The following is a 26,453-nucleotide window of genomic DNA, read 5'->3' as shown; positions in this document are numbered from 1 at the left end:
GGGTATCTACAAAAATCTCATGGCTAACACCATACTTAATGGCAAAGGACTGGATGTTTTCCCCCTAAGATTGGGAACAAGGCCAGGTTGTCCACGCTCATCACTTCTGTTTAGCATTGTCCTGGAAGCTCCAGCCACAAAATAAAAGAAGAAAAAAATAAAAGGCAAACACATTGGAAAGGAGGAAATAAAACTTTCTATTCACAGAGAGCATGATTGTCTATGTAGAAAATCACATGGGATCTACACAAAACCCTAAAACTAATAAATGAGTTTAGCAAGAATACAGGCTACAGAGTAAATTATACCATGAACTGTATTTTCGTATACTGGTGATAAACAATTGGAAATTGACATTTAAAAAGCTATTATTTATGATAGGGCTTCCCTGGTGGTGCAGTGGTTAAGAATCCACCTACCAATGCAGGGGACTCGGGTTCAAGCCCTGGTCCGGGAAGATCCCACATGCCGCGGAGCAACTAAGCCCACGCACCACAACAACTACTGAACCTGCGCTCTAGAGCCCACGTGCCACAACTGCTGAGCCCACGTGCTACAACTACTGAAGCCCATGTGCCACAACTGCTGAGCCCACGTGGTACAACTACTGAAGCCCACGCGCCTAGAGCCCGTGCTCCACAACAAGAGAAGCCACCGCAATAAGAAGGCCATGCACTGCAAGGAAGAGTAGCCCCTGCTCGCTGCAGCTAGAGAAAGCCTGAACACAGCCACGAAGGCTCAACACAGCCAAAAATAAAAATAAATAAAATAAATTTATTTAAGAAAAACAAAAAAACACTATTATTTACGATAGCATCTGAAAAATGAAATAATTAGGTATAAATCTAAAAAATATATGTAGGCTCCGTATGATGAAAATACAAAAGACTGATGAAGGAAATCAATGAAGACCTACATAAATGGAGAGATATACCATGTTCACAGATTGGAAAATTTTACTGGTAAGATGTCAATTCTCCCCAGATTGATCTATAGATTTAACATAATCCCCATCAAACTCACCTTGGATTTTTTTGTAGATGGAGACAAGCTGATCCTAAAAGCTACAGCCAAAGTCAAAGCAATTAGAATAGCTAAGGTGATTTTGAAAAAGAACACAGAAGGCTCACAGTACCTGATTTGAAGTGTGAGATGGGTGAAAGTTCAGACACAGATCAATGAACCAGTACAGACAGTTCAGAAACAGACCCACACAGATATGGTCAATTGGTTTTCCACAGGTGTCAAGGTAATTCAATGGAGAAAGGATAGACTTTCACCGGATAGTACTAAAACAACTGGAAGAAAAGAATGAGGCTTGGCCCCATCTCATATCTTACACAAGTGTTTTTTAAAATTTATTTTATTTATTTATTTTTGGCTGTGTTGGGTATTTGTTGCTGCACGGGCTTTCTCTAGTTGCGGTGAGCGGGGGCTTCTCTTCATTGTGGTGCATGGGCTTCTCATTGCGGTGGCTTCTCTTGTTGCAGACCACAGGCTCTAGGCATGTGGGCTTCAATTGTTGTGGTGCATGGGCTCAGTAGTTGTGGCTCACAGGCTCTAGAGCGCAGGTTCAGTAGTTGTGGCTTAGTTGCTCCGCGGCATGTGGGATCTTCCTGCACAAGGCCTCGAACCCATGTCTCCTGCATTGGCAGGCAGATTCTTAACCACTGCACCACCAGGGAAGCCCCTCTTACACAAAATTTAAAGTGAGCCACAGACCTAAGTGTAAAACTTCCAGAAGAAAACCTAGCAGAAAATGTTCTGTCCTTGGATTAGGCAATGGCGTCTATGAGATACAAAAAGCTCAAACTGCAATAGAAAAAACTGGGCGTCATCAAAGTTGAAGAACTTCACTTTGAATGACACAGTGAAGAGGACAAAAAGACAAGCCACAGACGAGAGAAGATGTTTGCAAATCACAGTCCTCAGGAAGGACTTGTAGCGAGAACATATAATGAACACTCAAAACTCGATGATAAAACAAAAACCCCAGTTTACAAAGTTGGCAAAAGATTTGGACAGACACCTCACCAAAGAAGGTATATGAATATAGGGCAGAGAAGCGCATGAATAGATTTTCGACGTCATTAGGGAAATGCCATTGAAGACCACGTGGGATGCCATTACACACCTATTAGTATTACTTAAAAAAATAATAATTAAAAAACCCAGTAATATCAAGTGTGAGAGCAATGGGGAGCAACTGGAACTCAGCCGCTGCTGGTGAGAATGTAAAAAGATACACCTCCTTTGGAAAAGTTGAGCGGTTTCTTAAACAGTTAAACATGTACCTACCATACAATTTAGTAGTCCCCTCCTAAGTATTTATTTACCCAAGCGACATGAAAACTTATGTTTATACAAGAGCCTAAAAGTGAATGTTTACAGCAGTTCCATTCATAATTGTCCCAAACTGCAAACAACCCTATGTCCTTGGGTTGCTGAGTAATAAAGTATGGTTCACGCATACTGTGGAATACTAGTCGGCAATGAAGAGGAACATGGATGCCTCTCACACCGCTAAGCGAAGGAAACCAGACCCAAAATGCTACACACCGCAGGACTGCATTTCTACGACACTCTGGAAAAGGCAAAATCATAGTGACAGGGGACAGGTTAGTGGTGGCTGAGGCAAGGGGTGGGGAGGGTTTGGCTACACAGAGGCAGCCCAGGGTTTGGGGAGGGGAGAGAATGTTCTGTGCCTTGTTTGTGTGGTGGTACAACAACTCTAGGCATCATCAAAACTCAGCTGTACACCCCAAAATGTGATTTTTATTGACATAAATTTAAAAATTTTAAAGTAAAAAAGTATTTGATTTGTAAAAGTGGGGCAAAAATCAGCAAAGTGCTGTTATTTTGAAGGGAAAGACGACTTGTTGGTGAGATCAGAAGTTTCGTGGAGGAGAGGGCGCTTTCCTGGTGAAGGGATCACAGACCGGTGGAATCTGACCGAGCAGCGCGGCGCTGGGCGTGCTGGGTCCACCTGCGCGCTGGGGAGGACGCACCGTGCCGTTCGTGGGACACCTGGGACACCAAGGAGGAGAGGCCCTGCCAGTGGGGCCTGTGGACATGGGTTATAATAGGAAACAACCCCCAGGTGCGGGGGTGGAGGTGGGAGGATTAAAACTTTCGAGAAGGAGGCCAAAAAAAAAAAAAAAAGGCATCGTCAAGACAGAAAAGATGGAGACAAAAAGGGCAACGCCACCGCGCACTGGGTGTGGGAGTCAGTGTCAGGGCCGCCCGAGAAAGGGCACCCTATTGACAGCTTCACGTTTCCCCCAAGGCGGGCCTCCCTGGGACTCGCAGGTCTGGACCCTCAAACGGAGCTTTCAGAGGGTAGCGGGACCCACGTGTGACGGGTCTCGGCAAGGAGGGAGCCCGGGGACCGCGTGGGAGCCGAGGTTCCGCGTGGGATCCGGGGGGCGGCGTGGGAGCCGAGGTATGCGTGGGAGCCGGGGGACGGCGTGGGAGTTCGGGGACCCTGTGGCAGCCGCGCAAGCTGGCTGAGTTGGGGTGAAAGAGAAGCTTGGAGCGACCACACACCCCCGGCTGCTGTCCCCGTACCCCGCCCCTTACTCCTCCTCCCCCATCCCTCCCCACAGGCTCCGCCCAGGACCCGCCCCCACGTCTGCTGAGACCCCGCCTCCCGCAGCCAAGTCCAATCGGCAGCCCGCCGCCACCACGGGCTCCCAGCTCTCTGCTGCTCCTCCCACGCCTGAACTTCCCGAAGGACAGCCGAGCGGCCCAATGAGCTCCCGGGATGTCCGGAGCGGGCGGCCGGAGGGCCAATTCGAAAGCGGCGCGGGCAGGAAAGGCGGGCCTCCGTGACGGACGGGGAGGAGGTGCTAGGCTGTTTGCTGGTTGCTAGCTGCGGCTGCTCGCCCGGCCTCCCGGCCGTTTCATTGTCACCGGGCCTCGGAGTCAGCGCCGGGGCCGGGGGCGTGAAGTCGCCGGCCCGAAGCCTGGGCCCCGCCGGTCCCCGCCTGGAGGGCCCCGCGCACCCCTCGCCGTTCGGCCCCGCAGGCCCAGAGTCCCAGGCCCGACCCGCGCAGGTGAGGGGATCCCTGTGCTGGTGGGGTTGCCCTCGCAGGTGAAGGGGGGTCCAGGGCCTGCGCAGATGATGGGGCCCGCGCAGGTGAGAGGGTTCCTGGACCGCGCAGGGAGGGGCATCCCGGGCTGCGCAGGTGAGGTGGAACGTGCAGGTGAGTGGGGCCTCGTTCCGATGAGGGCGTCCCCGCGCAGGTGAGGTGGTCCTGGGCCCGCCCAGATGCGGAGGCCAGCGCAAGTGAAGGGGTCTGGCCCTCGCACAGGTGAGGGGGTCCACGCAGGTGACCGGGGGGGGTCCTTATGCGGGTAAAGGGGTCTGCCCAGATGAGGGGGAGGGTGCAGGTGAGGGCCCATCGGTGCCCCCGCACAGGTGAGGAGGGGCTCATGCCCCAGGGCCATTGAGCTCCTCCTGCCTTCCCAGGAGGATGGGGTGGAAACCAGTCAGCAGCAGTCCGGTCTTACCACCTTGAACCAAACCGCAGAGAGATGGGGAGGTGCCGGGCAGAGAAGCTGCCTGGGGTCCTGGGACAGCCCATCTTGAGGGGTCCAGGCAGAGACTCTGGACACCCACCTTCAGGTCCTGGGAGGGACACCTCTATATGCAAGGTGAGGTCTGGCCTGGAGGTTTCCACGGAGAGGCGGTGTTTACCATCCCAGAGCCCTGCACGCTCCTTGAGTGGGCCAGCCTGGGTCCACGTGGGTGTGGCCAGTGCCTCGAGGAGAGGAGGGTGTTAAATTTCACCCCCAGGACCCGACCGGAAATGCATAACTGAGGACACTGGCCTGGTGAGTGGCAGGGACAGCCTCTGCCCTCACGCTGGAGAGTAGGGGCAAAGCCTCTGCTGTGGGTGTTGGGGCTGAAGGAGGCTGCAGTGCTGACCTTGGGGGACGATGGTGTGTGCCCGCTGGCCCACCAGAGTCCTCCCTGGCACAGAGGGCTGTGCTCATTCCTCTCTGGTCATTCCTGGTGCCGCTCACCCCCTCTTATTACCTGAACACCTGCCACGTGCCGGGTTCTGGGGCTGCATGGTCCCCACGCTCATGGACCTTACATTCTTACGAGGGCGTCAGGCAGTGCACAGACCAACCTGTGTGCGCAGGTGGTCAAGTGAAGAAGAATGAAGCAGGATGAGGGAATGAAGAGTGACAGCGACAGGCAGCCCTCTGAGTGAAAGGGGGCCTCGTGACATCCCAGGGAAGGGTCTCAAGCAGATTGAGGAGGGAAAAGGGAGGCAGTGAGGAGGTTACAGAGGTTAGGGTCAGGTCTGAGGGGCATTAGGCATGTGGACTTTATTCTCCCTGCCTGGGAGTCCTCGCAGGGTCTTCACTGGGGGCATAACCTGATCTGAGACCCGGTTCAGAAAGATCAGCTGTGGCTGCCCTGCGGGGAGGGGCTGGGCCGGCCAGGCAGGGCCAGAGGAGGGGCTGCTGCGGTTGTCCAGTTTGAGGAGATGGGGGCTCGGATGGGGGTTGTGGAGGGAAGGGACTGACGGGGAAGGGGCATCGGCTGGGTTGCTGAGGGGGCAGGTGTGGAGGTGAGGGGGAGGATGTCGGGACGAGACCTGGATCTTCGGTCTGAGCCGGTTTCAGAAAATGCCCTCCAGGGAAGGGCGCTGGAGGTGGTGGTCAGGAGTCCGCTTGGGTCTGAGGTGCCAGGGGCTGCGTGGTTAGCTAAGTTGGGAACTAGGGGACGGGGGGCGGGAGGTATACCTGTGGGAACCGGCAGCCCATGGATGGTGTTTGAAGCCAGGAGGCCAGAGGCAGTCCCCCGGGACGAAGAGAGAGGCCCAGGGCTGAGCAGTCGGAAGAGGAAGGGCCAACACGGGCCGCTGCAGAGGTGGCCAACCTAGGAGGGGAGGAGGGGAACCTGGACACGAGAGCAGATGCTGCCTCCCAGGAGCTCGTGGATATTCTGGGTGGTTCTGAGGAGATGGAGGGGGTTCTGTGGTCAGATAAGTTTGGGGGCCCTAACCCCAGTTAGAATATCGCCTGTGGGGTGCTCACCACGTGCCAGCCTCACAGCCGTCTTGTCTGAGCCTCATGATAACCCCTGGGGAGGCACTTTTAAAGACCCATTTTACAGGTGAGGCATATGTGGCCCAGGCGAGTGGAGTACCTGCCACAGGGTGGGGGCTCACAGCCATGACTGCCGCAGCCCCCAGCCACCCCCAGCAGTGCCCCTCCGGGGAAGGTCGTCTTGACCCCAGGAGGCCCTCCTTTAGCCGTTTGTGCTCGGGGTCCCACTCTGTCACTCGCTTCTTCTCCTGATGAGGAGATGGCCACCCAGTGAGGAGGGTGGTGGGCGTGGCAGGCTTCTGGGGAGCTGGGTGGCAGGCAGACTCAGGCGCCCTGGGCCCCTGCGGCCGGGCCAGAGGTTATGTGTGCGCATCTGGTTCCTCGGAGGACACCTCGCATCCCTTCTTCCCTGCTCAGGGCCTACTTGTCCACCATGAAAGGCTCCAGGGCCCTCAGCGGCCCCTCCGGCCCTCCCGAGGGCAGCCCGGAAAGCATGGACCTGAGTCTGACAGGCCTCCCTCCGCCCATGTCCCGGCGTCCCAACAGTGCCTCCACCGCCAAGCCCATCGCCCGCTCCATCTCTGTGGTCACTGGCAGCGAGCCAAGGAGGAAGATGCTGGTGAGTGTTAGGGCTGGGCCTCAGGTCCAGGGGTGTCCAGGGCCCCCTACCTCGGGGTGGCGTCTGACTCCTGGGTAAGCTCCACACCTCAGCAGGCACCTTCATGTCCATCATCCGGTGCATCCCTGGGGCCACCCCGGGGCAGGAAGGACTCCGGCTTGGAGACCAGGGAGCTGACTCACCAAGAGGTCAAGACTGGGGTCGGCTGGCCCCGGGCAGAGCCTAGATCCTGCCGGCACCAAGCCCTCTGTCCCTCCTGTTCCAGCAACATTTGGATTTGTGTGATTCCTCTGTAAACGGGGTTGATGTGTGGGGAAGGAGGAGCTCCTGGTGGCCTTGAGATACCAGGCAGGGCAGGGCAGGCGGGCAGCAGGATGGCCACGGGAGCTGCGGGACGAGAGCTGCAGGGGGAGGGAGCGGCCAGGCTCGTTGGTTAGAAGGTGATGAGGAGTATGGCCAGCCTTTGTTGCGGCTCCCGGGCGGGCCTCACACGCTTCCTCTCGGACCTTCCATCTGCCAGGGGTGAGGAGCTCCCACTTCGTGTGAGAGGCCGAGGACCTGCCCCCGCTCAGCAGGTCAAACCCAGGACCCCCATGCTGCTCCCCTGCCCACCTGTCTACGTGTGACCCAGGAGGGCCTCTCCCTAAATCTGTGTCCACGCCTGGCCTGGTGCCGCGTGGACTGGCGAGGGTCTAAAACCTTGGCCACATGGTTGGTTGCTTCCCTCCTTTTGGCAGGAGGCCCCAGGGCCCGGAGGCTCCCGGGCCATCAGCAACCTTCGCAGATCTAACAGTGCCACGCAGGTCAACCAACCACAAGCCAACCAGGCATGGCCTGGCCCCCTAAGGTAACCTCTGACCCCTCAGGTACCCCCGGCCTGCTCTCTCCTCCCTCTGTTAGCCCTTCTCCCAGCTTCACTGGTGTGAGCGCTGGCTGGACGGGGGGCCAGCCCTGGGCGGGGCGGGTGGGATGAGTCTTGGCCCGTCATTTCCTGCGCAGGGATGTGGACCTCAAGGCCACCATCCCCCTGCCTGCACCTCTTCTTTGTCCTTGCTGCGCTTTCCCTGAGGTGTTGTGGTGGCCACAGGACAGGTGTGAGCACCTCTTCCAGGCGCGGTTGTCAGATCGGGGCTGACAAATGATATTTTATGCTGTGGGCTGGGGAGCAGGAGTCCCCACTGGTGACCTGGTCCCTCCTGTCCCCTCGTAAGATGACCCCTGTCCGGGTTCCTGGAGCTGGGCTCCCCGGGCCCAGTGACTATCCCTGCTTGCTGTCCTCTCTGTGACACAGGCCAGAAGAGCCCCCGGACTTCCTGACACTCTTTGAGGGCAGCCCCGGTGGGAGAAAGAGGCCTACCGGTCTGAGCAAAGCTTCCAGCGAGAAGGGAGCCACGTGGAATGTCCTGGTGAGGCTGCAGCTGAGCTGAGCGGACAGGACGTCACGCGGCCCATGTCCGTTGGGAGTGACACCTGGTTCCGGCTTCGTTCTCGTTGCCCCTGCAGGGTGGGCCAGCAGGGGGTGGGGGGCATCAGTGTTAGTTAGCCAGCTTTGACCACAGCGGTCAACGTAAGAAGGAGCAGCAGAGAATGTCCCAGCCCTTAGGCCATCCCACCGCTCCCCATGTGTGTGTGGGACAGTGGGGGCAGGGCAGGGGCCCTGTGTCAGTGGCGTGTGCAGCGAGGTCACAGGCTGTCGTCTATGTGCAGGATGACCAGCCCAGGGCCTTCACCTTGCCACCCGATGCCCAGAGTCCTGGCACCCTCGACGTGCCGGTGGGCCCACGGAGGAGAGAGTGCACGGTGCCCCTGGCCCCCAACTTTACCGCCAACAACAGGTGCGCCGGCTGCAGGGCCACACGGCCCTGCCCACCCAGAGCTCCCGGGGGTGGCCGCTTTGTCTTACTTGTGTCTGGACCAGGGTGCCTTGGAACATTTCTGTGGGCAGGTTGCTTAACCCTCCTGGGCCCCAGGATCCTCATTTATACCAAGGGGATAATGGTTGTGTTTGCCCCTCAGAGTCAGGAGGATTGAGGAATCCAGGATGTGAACCTCAGAGCAGAATCTGCTCAAGAGACGTTGTTGATGTTTGGGGCACACTTTTGTTTTTACCGGAGTTAAAAATGATCTCTTGTTTTCCTCCTTGGTTCGTCGTCTGTGTGTGGGTCACTTCTTCTCCCAGACTTGGCAAGAGAACCTTAGAACTCCCCTCCAGCAGGCCAGCAGGTGCCCTGCCCGTCCACCTTCCTCCAGAGAAACCTCTCGGAGCCCTGTCTTCTCTTGCCTGGGTCCGAGCTGGCCTCCCTCTGCTACCCCCTCCCTCCTGGTGGGCCCTCCGTTTCCTCCATCTCTCGGGGAGCACATCCTCCCGTAGATTCCTCGGGAAGGATGTGTGGGAGGTAAAGTTTCTAAGACCACGTGTGCCTGAACATGCCGTGACCGTTCCACCGACTGAGAGTTTGGCTGGCGCTGAGTTCTAGATTGGAAAGCCTTCCTGACATCTTGAAGCAATTGCTCAGTTTCCGTGGAGAGCTGTTGTGAATTCACTGCCTTCCTGATCCCCCAGTCCTTTCACGTGTCTGTTTTCCTCCCTCTAGAAGCAGTTTGAGTCATCTTCTCATTTCTCTGTTGTGGAAGGTCCCAGGGCCAGGCCTTCGACGTGCTTCTTTCACTCATCACACTGGGCTTTGGTGGTCCATGTGCACACTTGCGCTGTTCGGTCCTAGGAAATTTCCTCTTGTCATTTCTTTGACAGTTTTCTCCCTTTTCTTTTTCCCGTTCTTTCTGCGACTGCGGTTATTTGCACGTTGGGCCTCCTGGGCTGGTTCTACAAAGTTGGCGTCTTCCATTTTCTTCCTCTTCAGCTTTGGGATCTGCTTTCTGATAGATGCACTTAACTGTGTATTTCAACCCTTTGCTCGCTCTGTTTCTTCTCCTGTAGCTCCTCTTGTTCTCGAGTGTCTCTCCATCCTTCCTCTTTCGTAGCATCTTGTTCTTGTTTCGTCTCTCACGTGTTTGAGGATTCCACGCAGCGGCGGCTGGAGCTGCCGGCACCGGCTCACTAGGCCGACTGTCCTCCTCTGCCCGGCTCTGGTTCCAGGGTGTCTGAAATCAGCCATGGTGGGAACTATTGTCACTGACAGTGGCAGATGCTGCAGATAAGAGCTTTTCTCTCTAGAGACTTGGCTGTTAAAGATTTATCAGCACAGCCTGACACTGAGTGTACATTTGTTGAAATGTCCTGTTCTTTGCTTGGCCTTATTTCCATCATATTCTGTTTGTTGAGTTTTTACATGTGGGTCTTTCCCCAAATGTCTGGAATACTGGCTCTGTCAGAATTTAAGAGGGAGGCCCTAAAAGTTGCCTGGAGGCTTCACTTTGGGGTGATTGTGTGGGGACCAGGCTGCTGTGCTGGGGGCTCCCCACCTGTCTGCGTCTGGGACTTTTCTGCTGGGGCTGCCCAGTGTCTCCAGGGAGAGATCCTCCTGTCTCCCCCGTGGGGTTATTTGCGGGCTGGCAGGAAAGGGCTGGGGGTGTCCTGGTCCAGTGCACAGACTCTCACCTGGAGACCTAGCTGCTTGTCTTCTGCAGGAGGAGGGGTGGGGCAGGGCGGGCTTGGCCTGATGCTCAGTGAGGAAGGGGGTGCAGGCGCAGCTGCTGCTTTGGAAGAGCCAGGTGCCCTTGCTTCCCGCACCTCCCTGGATTCTGGGGTGCAGACCAGCCACCTCATGGCCCCTGCGGCACCCAGGTTTCCCCTCACTCACTTTGCGAGTCAGTCACCGCTGGGCTCTCTGTTCCTCGTCCTCAAGAACTTTGTGGACATCTCTTTGCCGCTGTCTCGTCTTCTCATCCTTGTGTGTTTGTACATTTTTTATTCCTTCTGGCGGGTTTGAGAGGGGCAGAGGGAAAACAGTGTGTATTCCATCCATCACATGTAACTGGCAGGGGAGGTCCTTTCTCTGTTGACTGGTCTGTGACCGTTCCCCCACCCTGTCGCAGGCATGTCCGAAGTCAGGGGCCGCAGTTTTCACCCTCAGACCTTGGGTTCTGCTCGGTGGAATGCCCTGGCGGAGCTTTCTCGGGTCCCAAGAAGGGCCCCACCGGCAGGGACGCTGAGACGATGCCACAGTGAGCCCTGGCATCAGCAGCACGACTCGGGGGTGTTTCCCAGAGCCTGACCCCCCTGCCCCGGTCTCTCCTGGCAGGAGCAACAAGGGCGCCGTGGGCAACTGCGTCACCACCATGGTGCACAACCACTACACCCCCTCGGAGAAGGTGCCGCCTCCCAAGAGCTCCAACCACATGGCTCCCTCCCTCAAGTAAGGCCCTGGCTCCAGCCTTGCACGGTGCACAACCTGGGCCACACAGGTGGGCCCGGGCTCACTCCAGCCTGAGGTCCTGCTGAGGAAGCCGCAGCCACCCCCTGAGTCTCCGGTCCCCGGCTAAGACCAAAGCCAAGGAGGGTCTCAAGCAGGGCTGAGCTGAGCTGAGCAGAGCAGCCCCTAGTCCGTCACCCCTACATCCGCTGTATAGTGTGCTCAGGTCAGGGACGGCCCATGGGTGTCTTGAGTCACCATCTGGCTCTGGGATCCTGTAACATTTGAGACTTTTCTGCTGTTTTAAATGCAGTGCCCATTAACCCTGGGTGCCACCAGACGGGCTCTGGTGGGGGCAGAGTAGGTGACCCGGGCAATGACCAGCAAGTGAGAACAGGGAACAGGATCTCTGGGTGCCTCCTGCCAGGCCCAAGGCCCCAGGACCAGGCCGAGGCACCTCCCCAGGCTGCGGGCAGAGCCGTCCCCCGGGGGCCAGGAGATGGGGGCCCTGTCAGGAGGCTGTGAGCCTTTCTCTGCCCTCCCGGTCAGCAACATCATCAAGGCAGCCACGGACGAGGGCGAGGGCAGCAGCCTCGGGAAGCCGCAAAAGAACGCGGCCCGTAGCAACCACACGGTCCAGAACAACTCGGGGGGCACCGCCGGCCAGCTCAGACGGAAGGAGGTGACCGAGGAGGAGGCTGAGAGGTGACCGCAGCTGGGGCTGGGAGGAGCCCGGAGGTACCAGTGGGAGAAATTTCCATTTAAGAGTTGTTTTAAGATATATAGGCTGAAAAGACCACACGCACAATTCTTTTCATATAAAACGCCAAGAAAGGCAAATCTGCAGAAACAGAAATTAGAGCGGTGGCTGCCTGGGGCCAGGGGAGTGCTTTGGGTGGCGATGGAGACGTTCTCAGACCGGACCATGCTGGCGGTCGCACAACTCTAAATTTACTAAAAACCATTGAATCGTATACTCAAAATGGGTGAATTTTATAAGTATGTAAACCATACCTCAGTAAAACTGTTAGTTAAAAAAACATTAAGCAGAAAGAAGATATAAAACTGAAAAACTCCAAACAACTGATGGAGCCGCCCCTAGAATCTTGCCCCAGGGGAGCGCGGAGGGTGGGCGTGGTGGGACCTTTTGCTGCAGCCCCAGGTCTGTGACGTTGTGCCCCGTCAGGAACCACTTAGCGATCAGAGGCTGGGCTTTGAGAGCCTCACCTGGCTGAGCAGTCACCCCTGCTGTCCCAGTAGAGCTTGGGACTGGGCCCTGGAAGTGGGCAAGCGGGACGAGCTGGGTGAGGCCCGGGGGTCCCCGCCAGGGCTCCCCTCTGCGTGCATGTCCCACGGCCGGTGACTGCTCACATCCTAGATGGTCCATTAGCACCTTTGCTGAGTGAATCAACAAAGTGTCCCTGAGAGCCAAGGTGAAGGCTTTGGGTTTAACCTGCTTTACTGAGTATAGTTTACGTACAACAACACACGCCCTCTTTAGGGCACAGGTCTATGAGTTTGATGCACGTGCAGACGGAATGATGTCACCCCCTGGGATCCCCTCGCATGCCTCTCACCCAGCCCCTTCCGGCCGAGACCCTGGCCACACCAGCCTGTCCCCTGCAGCTTGCCTTCCCTAGCAGGCCCTGACTAGAGCACTGGCCTGTGGCCTCCTGTGCCTGGCCTGCAGAGTCGCTGGTTTGTTGCTGTTTGTCTGTGAGTAATGTCGCTGTCAGGAGCACACGGTGCTCACCCATAGGTGGTGGGCCTTTGGGTTACTTTCTGTTTCTAGCAATTGTGAATAACCTGTGTGGATGAGCATTTCTATTTCCCTGGGGAACGCTGGCACCTGAAGAAGGGCCACGTGCACAGCCGCCGGCTTCTCTGCCTGCCAGGCCTTCTGGAGACCCGGGGAGGGAGGCCTTGGCTCAGCCGCCTCCATCCTGAGCCCCACTTTCTGGCAGGTTTATCCACCAGGTGAACCAGGCCGCCATCACCATCCAGCGCTGGTACCGACATCAAGTGCAACGGCGCCGAGCTGGAGCCGCCTGCCTGGAGCACCTGCTGGCGTCCAAGCAAGAGGTCAGCGTGGGTGTGTGAGCCATACCTTGAGGGCACGGGCGAGAATCCCAGGGGTCCAGCTATATGGCAGGGTTTCTCGGACCAGTGGGGTTGAACCTAGAATTGCCCCATGGGTCCCCCCCATCTGGGGGCCCAGCTTCCTCCCTCCTGAGTCACTCGGTTGGCAGGGCCTGGGTGCCAGGTCACCCCTGCTGAAAGGTGGGGTGGGTTTCTGGCTGGGATGCAGAGCCATCTCCCACCTGCAGGAGCCGCTGGCCACCTGGGAGAGGGGGGGCTTGTCCTCTGTGGGGCAGAGAAATGGCAGGATGGGGCAACCCCATCTTCCCAGTGAAACCCACCATGGCTCGGCTTCTGCAGGGGCAGCGGCAGCGGCTAGGAGAGGGGACCCTCCTGGACCGGCACCAACAGAAGGAGGTGGCCAGGAGGAAGGCTCGGGAGGAGAAGGCGCGCCAGGCCCGGAGGGCAGCCATCCAGGTGAGGGGTGACCTGAGCCACATGGGGAGCCCGGTGCTAAGGCAGGACCCCCGGGTGCCGAGAGCACCACTGCGCTCCTGGGGGCCCCGCCGCCCCCTTCCCTGAGTCCCTGGGTGTGGGGCCTTGGGCAGCACGGCTTGGGGAGGACAAGGGGCCGCCCTCTCCCCTGGGCGGGGTTGCTCACAGGTGCTCCCCACGGCAGGAACTGCAGCAGAAGCGAGCCCAGAAGTCAGGTAACGCTGACCTTGGGCTGCTGAAGGGGCCGGGGGAGCCGGGGAAGCCCCAGACCACCCAGGAGCCAAGCCTGAGGCCGGGGAGCGCTGCCCAGCAGACCCGCAAGGCCAATAACACTGGTGAGCAGGTCTGAGAGCCCGAAGGCTGCCCTGCCACCTGCCCACCTCTGCCTCCAGCTCTATGTACAGGCACCCCGGGTATGGTGACCCCAGCTGCAGCCATCCCTGAAGGCGGACACCCCATGCCCAGACCGCTCCATCCCCTTCCCTCAGGGAGGCCCGTGGCTGAGAAGGAGGTGTGGCCTCTGCCAGTGTCCTCTGGCCCCCTGTGCCACTGCCCTGTTTGTGGCTTCTATCCGTGGAGGAGGGGCGTCGTTCTCAGCAGACGCCAGGCCCTGCTCCTCCACCTGTGCCCCAGTTACTCTGGAGCTGGACACAGGGTCCCTACAGAGCAGCTGCACCAGCTACCTGACCTCTCGCCCCGGGAGGTCAGGGCTCTCCATTGTCCCCGCTGTTCCATGCGGTCCACTGTGGCACGTGCTGTCCCAGGCCTGCATCCCCCTTCCCTGGCCTCTTCCCAAGGGCTCCCCCGCGTTCGCTGCCCTCAGGTGGGCTGACGCTGCGTTCCTTTGTGCAGGGGCTGGCCTCTGCACTGCGGGCCCGGAGGACCCCTGCCAGCCTGCCCGCGACTCGTCGCCAGAGCCCCGGCAGCTTCCAGAGGACAAGCCTCAGGTCTCGGCACAGCTCTTCCTGCCCTCCCTGCCCGGCTTCAGCTCTGGGGTGCATCTGTGCTTGCCCTTTCCCTGCCCCTCCCCGGCTGTGGGGTCACTCACACCAGGAAAGGCCACCCAGGATGGGTCTTGTCACTCCAGCGGAGGGCTGGGGTCTCAGTGGTTGCTCTGGAATCCCACTGGGTCTTCATGGACACTGGGGTGGAGCCTGTGCAGACCCACAGAAGAGAGCTGGAAGCTCAGAGGTTAGGTGTTGGCCAGTGCCTCCAGCCTGAGGGACGAGGAGGCCAGGTCCGGACCCATCTCACTCGGCCGCCCTTTTTGTTTCCCTGGAGGTGGGTTGGGGGGCAAGCCCAGTCCCTGTGGCTGAGCGGGCAGGCACCCGTGTGGAGGAAGCCTCACCCCGGCCTCTCCCCACACCGTTCTCTGGTGGTCTCTGCCTCTAATGGCCCATCTGCTGCAGGATGCCAGCTCCCGGGACGTGGCTGGCGAGGGCCTGGAAGCTTTGGGCCCTGCTGGGAGCAGGGCCAAGTCCAGGGCAACCCTGGACGAGCTGCTGGACACGCTGAAGCTGCTGGAGCAGGAGCCTGAGCCGCTGCCCCGCCCCCAGGCCTACCACAAGGACAAATATGCCTGGACTGACGAGGTGACCGTGGGCCTTGCCACTGTCCACGTGGTCACAGGGGCACTTTGGGGGCCAGGGAAGTCCACCGGGCTCCTCCCTGCTCTAGTCAGGATGCTAACGAGGGCCAGATGGGACCTTGTTGAACCCCCCTGTCATCCCCGGGCTCACTAAGGTTTAGGACCCCCAGAATAACCCAGGGGTGGAGATGGGGTGGGCACCACCTCTCTGCCAGTGGTGCCCCCAGGTGATGGATGCCCTGCCAGGGTCTGGGCAGCCCGAGAGGCCCTCCCTCCAGACCAGGCCCTCCCCTGCCCCAGGGGGCCCTGAGCAGCTCCTAGAAGGCCAGCCCAGAGTCTTCCGCTGCGCCCCCGCCCCCCGCAGGAGGACGATTCCAGCTCCCTGACAGCCGACAACCTGGAGAAATTTGGGAAGCTGAGTGTGGCTGCTTGCCCCCGCGAGGACGGGCCCCTGCTTTCGGAGGCCAAGCTGCAGAGTATCATGAGCTTCCTGGATGAGATGGAGAAGTCTGGGCAGGGCCCGCCGGCCTCGGCCCCCCAGGTGTGGAGGGGTCTCCAGGGGCCCGTACCGGAGGAGGGGCTGGGGCGCCTGGAGCCTGCGTCCGAGGTCAGCACATCGGTGATGCGGCTGCAGCTGGAAGTGGAGGAGAAGAAGCAGGCGATGGTGCTGTTGCAGAGGGCGCTGGTAACGTCGCCACCAGCACTGCCTCCGTCCCCATGTCCCCAGCTGGAGCAAGTGCCCGGCCTGCCCCCTGAGGGCCTCATCTCTGTCTCATCTCCCGCACCCCCCACAGGCGCAGCAGCGCGACCTCACCATCCGGCGGGTCAAAGAGACGGAGAAGGAGCTGGGTCGGCAGCTGCGGCAGCAGAAGGAGCACTACGAGGCCACCATACAGCGGCACCTGTCCTTCATCGACCAGGTGGTGCTGCCTGGGAGGCGGGGCTTGAGGGCAGGGCTATCAGGACCTGAGCAGTCAGGGAAGAGAACAGGACTGGGTTCCCGACCAGCTCGGGCCTCATGGAGATTTCTGGAGCCATTGGCCTCCCCTGTGGGTCTCCTTCTCCTTCTGTAGAAATGGGCAGCATCTTCCCCTGTGGGGACCAGGGCTGGTCCTGTCTGTGCACACCAGCCCCACTGGGTGCTGCTCACCAGCCCCCAGCAATGCTCCCCCCAGCCATAATCCTCCCCCCACCCATGGCCGTGCTCCCCAGCCCAGCATGGTGGGCGGGCAGCAGGAGCTGCTGGGCAGAGCACATCCAGGGTGGGGTCCAGGCATGTGGGATCACTCAGAGGACCGCTTGGTCCTCTGGGGGCCTGGTGGGAGGCGTCCAGCAGGACACACCCTGAACTTTCCTGTGCCTTCCAGACTGTCCGTGTCCCGGGGAGGCCACTCCTGGTCTGCTGGGGCTGGTGGGGCAGCCAGAGCTCCCTTGACAGGGTGGTGGAAGCTTCAGCCCCACGCTGTGTTCAGTCAAGCCCCCTCATCGGGTCCTTTTCTGAGGAAAACTCTGGTGCGGGGTCTTTGAAGAGAGGCAGGCGCCCAGAGGAACCGAGCGGCCTCCCGTGATCATTAGCGACACTCTGCCTGGTGGTCATAGGTGTCTCCAAATTGGGGGTCTGCCTGGAGCCCTCAGTGAGGCTGGGTGCCATCCTGGGGCTTCACAGAGACCCCTTGGCAGGCGACGGGCAGGCCCTTCTCCACAGGCCAGGTGACGGGGTCAAAAGAATGACCCCCATTCCAGGAAGCTCCTGATGTGGCCACAGTGGAGGGCTTGTGGCCAAGGCACCGTCCCTGCCTGAGCTCTGCTGACACCAGCCAGGTCTCAGGGGGCTTGAGGGCCGGGGGCAGCTGCAGCCCCTTGTCCATGTGTGCACACCCTCCCAGACCCAGGGTCCCGCACAGACCCAGGAGCAGCGGGGTGTTTGGGGATTTGGTGCGCTGGCCCCCGGGTGAGGGGAGGCGGGATCTCCTGGCCTCGTGGGGCAGCAGCTTCACCTCCACCCCTGGTCGCAGTTGATCGAAGACAAGAAGGCTCTGGGTGAGAAGTGTGAGGCCCTGGTGGCCGAGCTGAAGCAGGGGGACCAGAGGCTCAAGGACAAGGAGGCCCAGATGCGGGAGCAGCACGAGCTGGTGAGCCCCTCGCCCTCCTGACACCTGACCCCAGGCCTGCTGTGCCTGCAGGCCCTGTGCGAGGAACCCCAGGACAGGTGGCCCCGGAGCCTCATTCCCCGACCTCCGAGCTGCTTCCCGCAAGCCCAGCAGGTGGCACACCCCGGGGCAGGGACTGAGGGACTCGCGTGGCCCCTCCCATGTCACAGATGAGGAGGTGGGGTTCAGAGGAGGTGACCGAGGACATGCCGCCGCTCTGGTCCCTGGTCAGAGGGATGCCACTTACTACTCCTGGCTTTCGTCAGACAACGACCCGCAGCCCCTGGTGCTTCCTGCTCTGCCCGAGGTCACTGTTGAAAGGCCGCCTCCTGAAACCCAGAGGATGGCCAGAAGGGGGCTGTCATTTGCATCTTCCCGCTTCGCACAGCTGCTCTGTTGACTCTTGTTTCCTTGCTGGTAGGAGATTAAGAAACTCAAAGAACTCATGAGCGCCACGGAAAAAGTCCGCAGGGAAAAGTGGATCAATGAGAAGACCCGGAAGATCAAGGAGATCACGGTCAAAGGTGGGTGCCGCTGTGCCCAGAGCTGCCACTCGGGCGGAGTAATCGTGGGGGTCTCGAGTGAGAACAGTAGTTCCAATTGCACACGTGGCGGAGAGGCTTCCTGGGAAGCAGTGAGACTCAGGGATGAGGCCCAGCTGGCTCGAGGCCAGGAGGAGCAAGGGAGGCTGGCGGCACACGAGCTTGGCCACAGACCAGCGTCCAGACAGAGGGCCCGGTCCGGGTTGGGGGGCCTCACCTTCCCTTGGCTGGGCTCCCCTTGCTGGGTCTCCTGGTCTCCTCCAGCTTCCAGGGGAGCGAGCCGTATGGGGGTTCGGGGTGGGGGCCGCCTGCTGGCGGCACAGTCGCTCCTCTCCCACTTTGAGATCCCTCTGAGGGCTGATGGGGCAGCCCCAGCTGTGCCTGCCCATGCCCGGCCCTCCTGCCCCAGGACACCCTCTCCAGTGAGCCCCCTCCTCCAGTGGGAGACCCAGCAGGCCAGAGCACCAAGGAGGGAGTCTTGGTGCAGTGGGCAGGGAGAGATGCCATGGGCACTGGTGGACTCAGCTGTGCTTTGGGCTGGAGCCCGGGGTGGGGGGGTCCTCTACCCGGACTGCAGCCCTGGTGTCATGGTGGGTAGAGGTCAGGGGTCCCCCACAGTACAGAGGGGCGAGGGGCAGCGCCCCCGCAGTGGTGGAGGAGGGTCCCTGCAGCACGGTCTCCCTCCACGCCCCCCAGGCCTGGAGCCTGAGATCCAGAAACTGATCGCCAAGCACAAGCAGGAGGTGAAGAAGCTAAAGAGCCTGCACGCGGTGGAGCTGCTGCAGGCGGACGAGCGCGCGGCCCAGCGCTACGGACGCCAGGCGGAGGAGCTCCGCGAGCACCTGGAGCGGGAGAAGGAGGCGCTGGGCCGTCAGGAGTGGGAGCGTGCCCAGCAGCGGTGAGGGGCCCAGCCCTCTGGGGACGTGGAGGGTGGGGGTGAGGCCTGGGGTGTGCGCAGACCCCCCCAGAGCGAACAGCACTTCCTCCGCAGTGGCCTCCCTCGGAGGACAGAGAAAATGGGGCGGTGTAGGACACCGAGGGATGCGGCTGTACTGGACAGTTCAGTTCTGAGGGGCGTGCCCGGCTGGCGGCTGGGGTGGATGGGGCGGGGACTCCAGCACTCCGGCGGCCCCACCTCCAGCGGGTCCTGTGTCCGCAGCTTCGAGCAGCACCTGGAGCAGGAGCAGCGGGCGCTGCAGCAGCATCGGCGGCGGCTCTACAACGAGGTGGCCGAGGAGAAGGAGCGGCTGGGCCAGCAGGCCGCCAGGTACCGCGGGGAGGGGAGGGCCCCCGCCCCGCCCCGCCCCGCCCCACCCCGCCCAGCCTGACAGAACTGGCCTCTGTTCACCTGCAGGCAGCGGGCGGAGCTGGACGAGCTGAGGCGGCAGCTGGAGGAGAGCAGCTCGGCAGGGGGCCGGGCCTTGAGGGCCGAGTTTGAGAAGGGGAGAGAGGAGCAGGAGCGCAGGCACCAGGTCAGCCCCGCCCCATCCCGCCCGGGCCCCGCCCCTCCAGGCCAGCCCAGCAGCAGAGCACCCATACCACCCGTGGAGAGGGGCCACTGCCAGGAGCGGCGCCCACCTGCCAGGGTGGCAGCCACTTGGAGTGCTACGCTGAGCCTGGGTTCCTGTGACGGGGCTCCCCAGCTAGCTCACCACAGACCCCCAACTTGACCGCAGGCCCCATCCAGGCTCTTGCAGACACTGCCCTGGGTGGGGAGCAGCCAGCGGGGGCTGCTCTCACCCTGTCACTGGCCCCCAGATGGAACTGAAGGCCCTGAAGGACCAGCTGGAGGTGGAGAAACAGATGTGGGAGGCCAACTCCGCCAAGAAGGAGGTGGGAGGCGGGTGAAGCTGGGGCAGGGGGTGGGGTCTTCCTTCCCTCTCTCCCCTCCTGCCCGGCACCCCAGGCTTCAAAGCTGGCTTGTAGGCTCCACCTCTGTGGCCTCCCCTCGGGCACATGTGGGTTCTGGCTGCCCAGGGCTGGCGGTGTGATTCTGACTGTACTTGAGTGAGCTTCCAGGCGGCCTCGGGAGAGACCAGGAGGCTGGAGCGAACCCCACTTGATGGTGGCGGGCATTCCTCACCCTCCCCTCGCCCAGGTAGCTGCTCTCAAAGTTGACAGGCTGACCTGCAGCCAGTGTAAGGGGCCCACGCAGGAGCAGGCTTTTCCTTGTCCTCTCATGCCTTTTACCAGGTGTGCTGTGTCACCTCTCCTGTCCTGGAAGGAGGCTGTGGTGGACAGGCACCCGGGGCCACACAAGGCATCAGCCTGGGGACAAAGCCTGAGCAGTGGCCCAGCAGCCATGCTACTCCCCACCCCCAGCCACGCATGGAGGGGTCCCCGTATCTGTGGGACACGTTCCCAGACTGTTTGCTGAGTTAAAGGGTGCGGCATGTTAAACCTAATGGCGCTTTCCAGGTTGCCTTCCAACAGGCTGCCCCACTGACGCTCTTGCCCCCAGCTGGGGGCACCCGGCCCTGCCCTCAGCAACCAGATGAGGTCCCTTCTTGTATCAGGAGGGTCAGTTTGGCAGCAGACGCGGTCTCTGTGGCCTTGGTCCCAGGTCTCTGGCGGGGGAGAAGCACCAGGCTGTGCTAATGGTTCTTACTCAAGCCCCTGTTGTGTCCCACGCTGGGTGCTGATGACAGGACGTGGCCTCCACCCCTGAGGACAGGTGGGGCCTGGGGTAGTGCGAGGCCTCTCCTTCCCTGCCATCAGGGCATTCCTAAGAGTCCATGTGGCCATCCCTCGTCCTCCGCCAACCTCAGCCGGCCCCCCCAAACCCCCTGGGCCTCCCCTCCAGGAAGCGTGGCTGCTGAACCGGGAACGGGAGCTGAAGGAAGAGATCCGGAGAGGCCGGGACAAGGAGATCGAGCTGGTCATCCACCGGCTGGAGGCCGACATGACGCTGGCCAGGGAGGAGAACGAGCGGGCCGCCGAGAGCCGGTGAGGCCCCGAGAACCCCGGAGCGAGGCCCAGAGACTGGCAACGGGGCTGCCTCTGACCCTGCTTCTCCCGCCCCCAGGGTCAAACGCCTCCGGGATAAGTATGAGGCGGAGCTCTCAGAACTGGAACAGTCGGAGCGGAAGCTCCAGGAACGGTGCGCAGAGCTGAAGGGGCGCCTTGGGGAGGCCGAGGGGGAGAATGTGCGTCTGCAGGGCCTGGTGCGGCAGAAGGAGAAGGAGCTGGCGGATGTGAAGGCGGTGAGCAGGCGGGAGGGGTGGCCGACCACCAGCCCCCAGCCCCCGCCGTCCCCTCACGCCGTCCCTGTCGTCCCCCCCGCCACCCCACCCCAGGTAAATGAGCAGCTGGCTGGCGAGCGCAGCAGCCTGGCCCAGGTCCTTCGCCAGGAGTTCGCTGACCGGCTGGCAGCTTCTGAGGAGGAGAACCGGCAGGTCAGGGCCGAGCTGGCCGAGCTGCGGGCCCGCCAGCGGCTGGAGCTGGAGCAGCTCACGCGGGAGAAGCAGGCGGAGCTGGAGGAGGTTCACGGGAGGTGGGCCGCAGGGCTGACTGGGGTCCTGGGGAGCACAGGGCAGGGGGAGGCAGGCGGGACCCTGTGGCTCCAAAGAGGACGCTGGGCCCAGGAAGGTGAGCAGGCTGTGCGCCCTCCTGCCAGCTTCTTGCCGACGCAGAACTGGGCCCCATCACCGCAGCTGCTCCAGGCTCTGTGTTTGAGGCTCTGTCGTCCTCTATGTGATGCTTGGCCCCAGAGCCTGGGAAGAAGCCCAGCCAACCCCAGCCAGGGCGGGTGCCCTATGTGTGGGCGTCCGGAGAGGAGCTCCCTGGCCCTTAGCCCCCTGGGCCTGGGTGGAGTGGGTGCTATGCAGAAAGGATGGACACCCTCCACCCCCTACTCCCCCTGTCGCCGTGGATCCCTCAGTCCTTCCCTGGTCCCTACCTGCCTGCCCTCCGTGGGTGCCCTGCAACGCAGGCACGTGGTGGGGGCTTCTCGTCCTCCTCTCAGCAGGGAGCCCTTCCCAAGGGGCGTGGATTCACACGGGGTCAGCCGTGGGGTCACAGATCCTGTCATTGGCTTCTCCAGGCGGCCCAGTGCCGCAGTCAGCAGGGCGGGACAAGGTGGGCAGGAGTGGCCCCTCCTGTTCTTTGGGGGATGGAGGCCCCCCACCGGCCACCCTGCTGCACTCAGAGCTGCAGGCCGGCGTGGGGGTCCGGCAGGGGCATCGCACAGAGGCCCACCGTGCGCTCCCCCGCAGGGTGAAGCTGGCCCTGGCAAAGAAGGAGGAGGCCGTGAGCAGCCTCCGGAAGCAGCACGAGGTGGGTCCCCAAGCCGGCCTTCCTTGGGGGAGCGGGGGTGGCTCGGGCCTGACAGGGTGGACGGCCTGTTGCAGGCCGCGATGAAGAGGGCCGACCACCTGGAGGAGCTGCTGGAGCAGCGCAGGCGGCCGTTCCCGAGTGCCAAGTGACCGCCGACAGCAGCAGGCTGAGGGCGACTGGCGGGAAGTGCTCTGGCCGCCCCTCAGGTGGAGCACCGAGGCTACGTCGTAACAGTAAAGAGGTGTCTTTTAATACTTTGTGTGACCCTGATTTGTCTCTCCTGGGCTGGGGCCTGGGGTGGCGGGGCTGGAGGCTGCTCAGGGCCAGGTGTGAGGTGACCCGACCTAGCTTTGCTCTTGGCCTGCCCCCCATGTTCCCTGCCTGGCCCTGCGGTTCCGCAACTCAGGCCCCAGTCCCAAGCAGAGAGAATGGCCCTCTGTTCCAGCCTGGGCCTGGACGAGCCCCATGACGCTCGTGCCCCCTCACCGCACCCCTCGCCCCTGGGGACGGAGCTCTGAGCCTCCTCCCCGACCCCTGCACAGGCTGCTGTGTGCCCCCTCCATGGTTAGAGAACTGGCCAGCCTCCCTGAGGGCCTCTCCTTCCTTCCCCCACTCAGGACACCCCCTGGAGGTGACAACCTGGAACCTGTGAGAAATGGGCACTGGACAGGCCCTGCCCACGAGGAGGGTGGAGGCCCCTCCTGGAAGGTCTGGGCAGGGGAGCGGGAGGGCAGCGGAGGGGACACTCCCCCTCTGGGAACTCTCCCCCGCTGCCCTCCCACCAGGCACTCGTCGCTGCTGCTGCCCTGGCCGAGGGTGCTGGGACCAGGTCGCTGGGGAGAGCCGGCGCTGGCCAGGACAGCCCTCCTACTGGCCCAGGCGCCACCCTACTTGTGGGAAGGCGCAGGGCTGGCCCTAGTGCAGGTGGAGCCCCTCCTGCGCCCTTGAAAGGCCCTGGGGCTTGGCCTCTCGCTAGTGTGAGTCCCGGCAGCGATCACTCTCAGTCTCAACCACCAGGAGGGCATAGGCAGACGCCCCATGGGCCTGAGGCAGCTCACAGGAGCGCTGACCTGCAGGCCCTCCCGGCACCCGCATCCCCTGCTTTGGGGTACCGGGGGCTCAGTTTCCTCATCTGCACGGGACGGCTCCTTCCTTCCTTCGTGCCAGAGCTGATTGCTCGCAGAACCCCAGGCCAGAGCTGGATACAGCAGTGAGACGAGCAGGGCCGCTCTGGGCCTGACCCCTCCTAGGTGGAGTGCCTGGCCTGGTCCCTGGGCAGAGCACATGTGTGCCATCCATGTTCCCTCCCTTGCGGGGCTGTCTCATCACCATGAGATGACCGGGCAGAGAGCAGGCCTTGCAGCCCCTCCAGCTCCAATTGGGGCTCCCAGTCCTGGGGCTCAAGGTGAGGAGGAGGTTTGCTTAGTCACCCACAGCGCTCCTGGCCCCTGCCTGTCTCCCCTTGGGACAGCTTTGCTCCTAGAACCCTTCCCACTGGGCCTAGAGCCCCTCCCAGCTCCCCACCCACTTCAGCCAACCAGCTGTCTCTGCCTGCTGTTCTAAAAGCCAGGCTGGCCATTTGAGGCATTCCTCCTGAGTCCCAGAAAAGAGGTGGGGAGGGGCTGGGCCCCAGGGGCAAGGTCTTGGGAGTGAGCTCTGCCAGGTGAGGGGCGGTGGGTCACCAGCTCAGCAGGCTGCGGGCTTCAGAGGCTGGGTCTGCTCGACCCTCCCTGAGCTGCACAGAAGCAGAGGGCGCTGGCTGCTCCCTGGTCTCCAGGCCAGAGGCTCTGGGGGCAGGGCAGGGACCAAATCGGGGAGAAGCAGCCTCTGGATGCTCTGATCCACCCCCAAAATGTAGTTTTACCTGAAGCTGTCGTTGGGAGTTTCTAAACTATGGTATTTTTGCAAGTAAGGTTTTCAGCAGATGGGAAGACAGGTACTTGGGGTGACTTTCAGGGAAAGATGGTGGCACAGCCAGAGAAGCAGAGGAATGGATGGTGGTGACTTTCCAATCAGGGAGATGGTGCCTGACTCCCTAGCTTCTGATTTACGGGTTTCCATTCATCTGTTCATTTGTTTGTTCATCCACCCACCCACCCACCCACCCGTCCACCCACCCACCCACCCGTCCACCCACCCACCCGGCCACCCGTCCACCCATCCACCCACCCACCCACCCACCCACCCATCCACCCACCCACCCACCCATCCACCCATCCACCCACCCATCCATCCATCCATCCACCCACCCATCCACCCATCCATCCACCCACCCATCCACCCACCCACCCGCCCATCCACCCACCCATCCGCCCACCCACCCATCCATCCATCCACCCACCAACCCACCCACCCACCCACCAACCCACCCATCCACCCACCCACCCATCCACCATCCACCCATCCACCCATCCATCCACCCACCCACCCATCCACCCATCCACCCATCCACCCACCATCCATCCATCCACCCACCCATCCATCCATCCACCCACCCATCCACCCATCCATCCACCCATCCACCCATCCATCCATCCATCCACCCATCCATCCATCCACCCATCCACCCACCCATCCATCCATCCATCCATCCACCCATCCATCCACCCATCCATTCATCCATTCATTCATCTGTTCACAAGGACAGGTTGGGTGTCCTTCTGTACCAGTCTCTGCATCCCTTATACTCCTTCATTTCTGCTATTATCTGAGCTCTTTGCTTTAATTTTATTCAAGTTTTTGTTGTCACAGATAATTTGCTCCTGACATTAACTGGTTTGTGTCATCCTGGGTCTCCGTCGTGCCCATGAACTGCCCATGGGCCTTGTGGTGGCATCTCACACGTCCCAGCTGGTGGAAACGTGTCCCTGAGAGGCTACAATGCTGGGGGTGGGGTGGGAGGCCTGCCCCGCTGGACTGTTCCACCTGCACAGGTGTGCCCCAAAGAAGGGGGGCTGAGACGCCATTCCTGTTCCCTGGGGTAGGGATAGTGGGCTGGGTGGCACCGTACGCAGGGGTGAGGGTATCTGTTAGGCCCCAGCCTCCCAAGAAAGGTCTCCTTGGCCTTCTAGCTCCTCTGGTTAATCCATTGTGTTTTTTTAAGTCTTCTATATCCTTGATGATTTCTTTCTTACTTGCTCTATCAGTTCCCAAGAGAAGAATGCTAGAATCTCCAACTGTGATTGTGCATCGTCTCTTTTTCATTTTAGTTGGCCCATTTTTGCTTTATGCTCTGAGACTATGTTAGTAGGTGCATACAAATTGAGAGCTGTGTGTCTTCCTGGTGAGTTGACTGTTTATCTTTACAGACTGTCCCTGTTTGCCTAGCAGAGCTTCTGGCCTTAAAGTGTTCTCCATCTGATAGTAGCAGCCACACCAGCTTTCTCTTTTTCTCTACCAGCCACAGACAATATGCAGACGAATGGGCACAGTCAGGTGTGGCCTGCATTGAGCTGAATTTGGACCCTGGTCCAGAGGGATTACTTTTGCTCTGGTGGCAGTTAGGACAGGACTGGGCTGGCTGAGGCTGGGCTCCAGTCTCTGTGAGGACTGGCTTCATACTCCTGTCCTCCCTCCTCACTCCTAGCCCCATAGGACCCACAAGCAAAGACCCTCCTCCCTGGCAGGTACTGAACACCCAGGAGACTGCCGGACGCCCTCCTCAGCCACTCAGCGTCTCCACCAGTTGCAAACCCTGGCAGGGACCCTGTGCCAACGTCAGGCTTGCTTCTTGGGTTTTCCTCTCCGGGATCTCAGAACCCATGTCCTTGATGCTTTGCTTGCTCATAATAGACAATAAATAAGCAACTCATATGGTATATTAGAGGATGCTAGTGCTATGGAGAGAATAGATTAAGGAGAATGCGGAATGCTGGGCAAGGTAGGGTGGAATGTGAAACAGGGCGGAAGGGTTGACCTCTTTGGGATGTTACATTTGAGGAAAACATAGGAGATGAGGGAGTTAGTCACACAGACAGATGTCTAGGGAAGAGCATAGCAGGCCCAGGAACATGCAAAGGCCCTGGGGCAGGGTGGTTCCTGGCTGGGGAGCAGTGGGGTGGCCAGTGTGGCTGCAGTGAGGGTGGGAGGGTCTAAAGTCAGGGAGCATGTGGGTATCCCAAGGACTTGGCTCTTCTGCATGAGAGGGGAGCCTCTGGAAAGTTCCGAGTGAAGCCACGGGTCTGACTTGTATTATAAAAGGACGTCTCTGGCCGTTATATTGAGAACCCACTGTTGGAAGGTAGAGGCAGGGAGGCCAGTCTGGGGGCCAAGGTGGTCATCTGGGCAAGAGCTGGTGGTGGCCCAGATGGTGGGGGAATGGGGCTC

The 26,453-nt window shown here is 60.6% G+C and overlaps 1 protein-coding gene across 1 annotated transcript; it reads left to right on the top strand.

The window, feature by feature from the left end:
• Positions 1-6,499: 6,499 nt before the first annotated feature.
• On the top strand, positions 6,500-22,360 carry CEP131 (centrosomal protein 131; the record flags this gene model as incomplete). Its single annotated transcript, XM_082679353.1, has 24 exons — positions 6,500-6,685; positions 7,423-7,532; positions 7,977-8,091; positions 8,393-8,520; positions 10,888-11,001; positions 11,548-11,703; positions 12,963-13,080; positions 13,438-13,554; positions 13,757-13,907; positions 14,425-14,519; positions 14,982-15,164; positions 15,525-15,845; positions 15,955-16,080; positions 17,176-17,292; positions 17,732-17,834; positions 18,549-18,750; positions 19,012-19,119; positions 19,207-19,324; positions 19,611-19,685; positions 20,656-20,798; positions 20,878-21,055; positions 21,149-21,345; positions 22,067-22,127; positions 22,202-22,360. The coding sequence occupies 24 exons, from the start codon at positions 6,500-6,502 to the stop codon at positions 22,274-22,276; spliced, it is 3,297 nt and encodes a 1,098-aa protein (XP_082535479.1). The 3' UTR covers positions 22,277-22,360.
• Positions 22,361-26,453: the final 4,093 nt, after the last annotated feature.

Source organism: Grampus griseus (genome assembly GCF_964374135.1).
Source record: "Grampus griseus genome assembly, chromosome: 20".
Taxonomy (NCBI): domain Eukaryota; kingdom Metazoa; phylum Chordata; class Mammalia; order Artiodactyla; family Delphinidae; genus Grampus; species Grampus griseus.
Note: the sequence above shows the minus strand (reverse complement) of the source record. Positions and strands in the feature narration are given on the sequence as shown.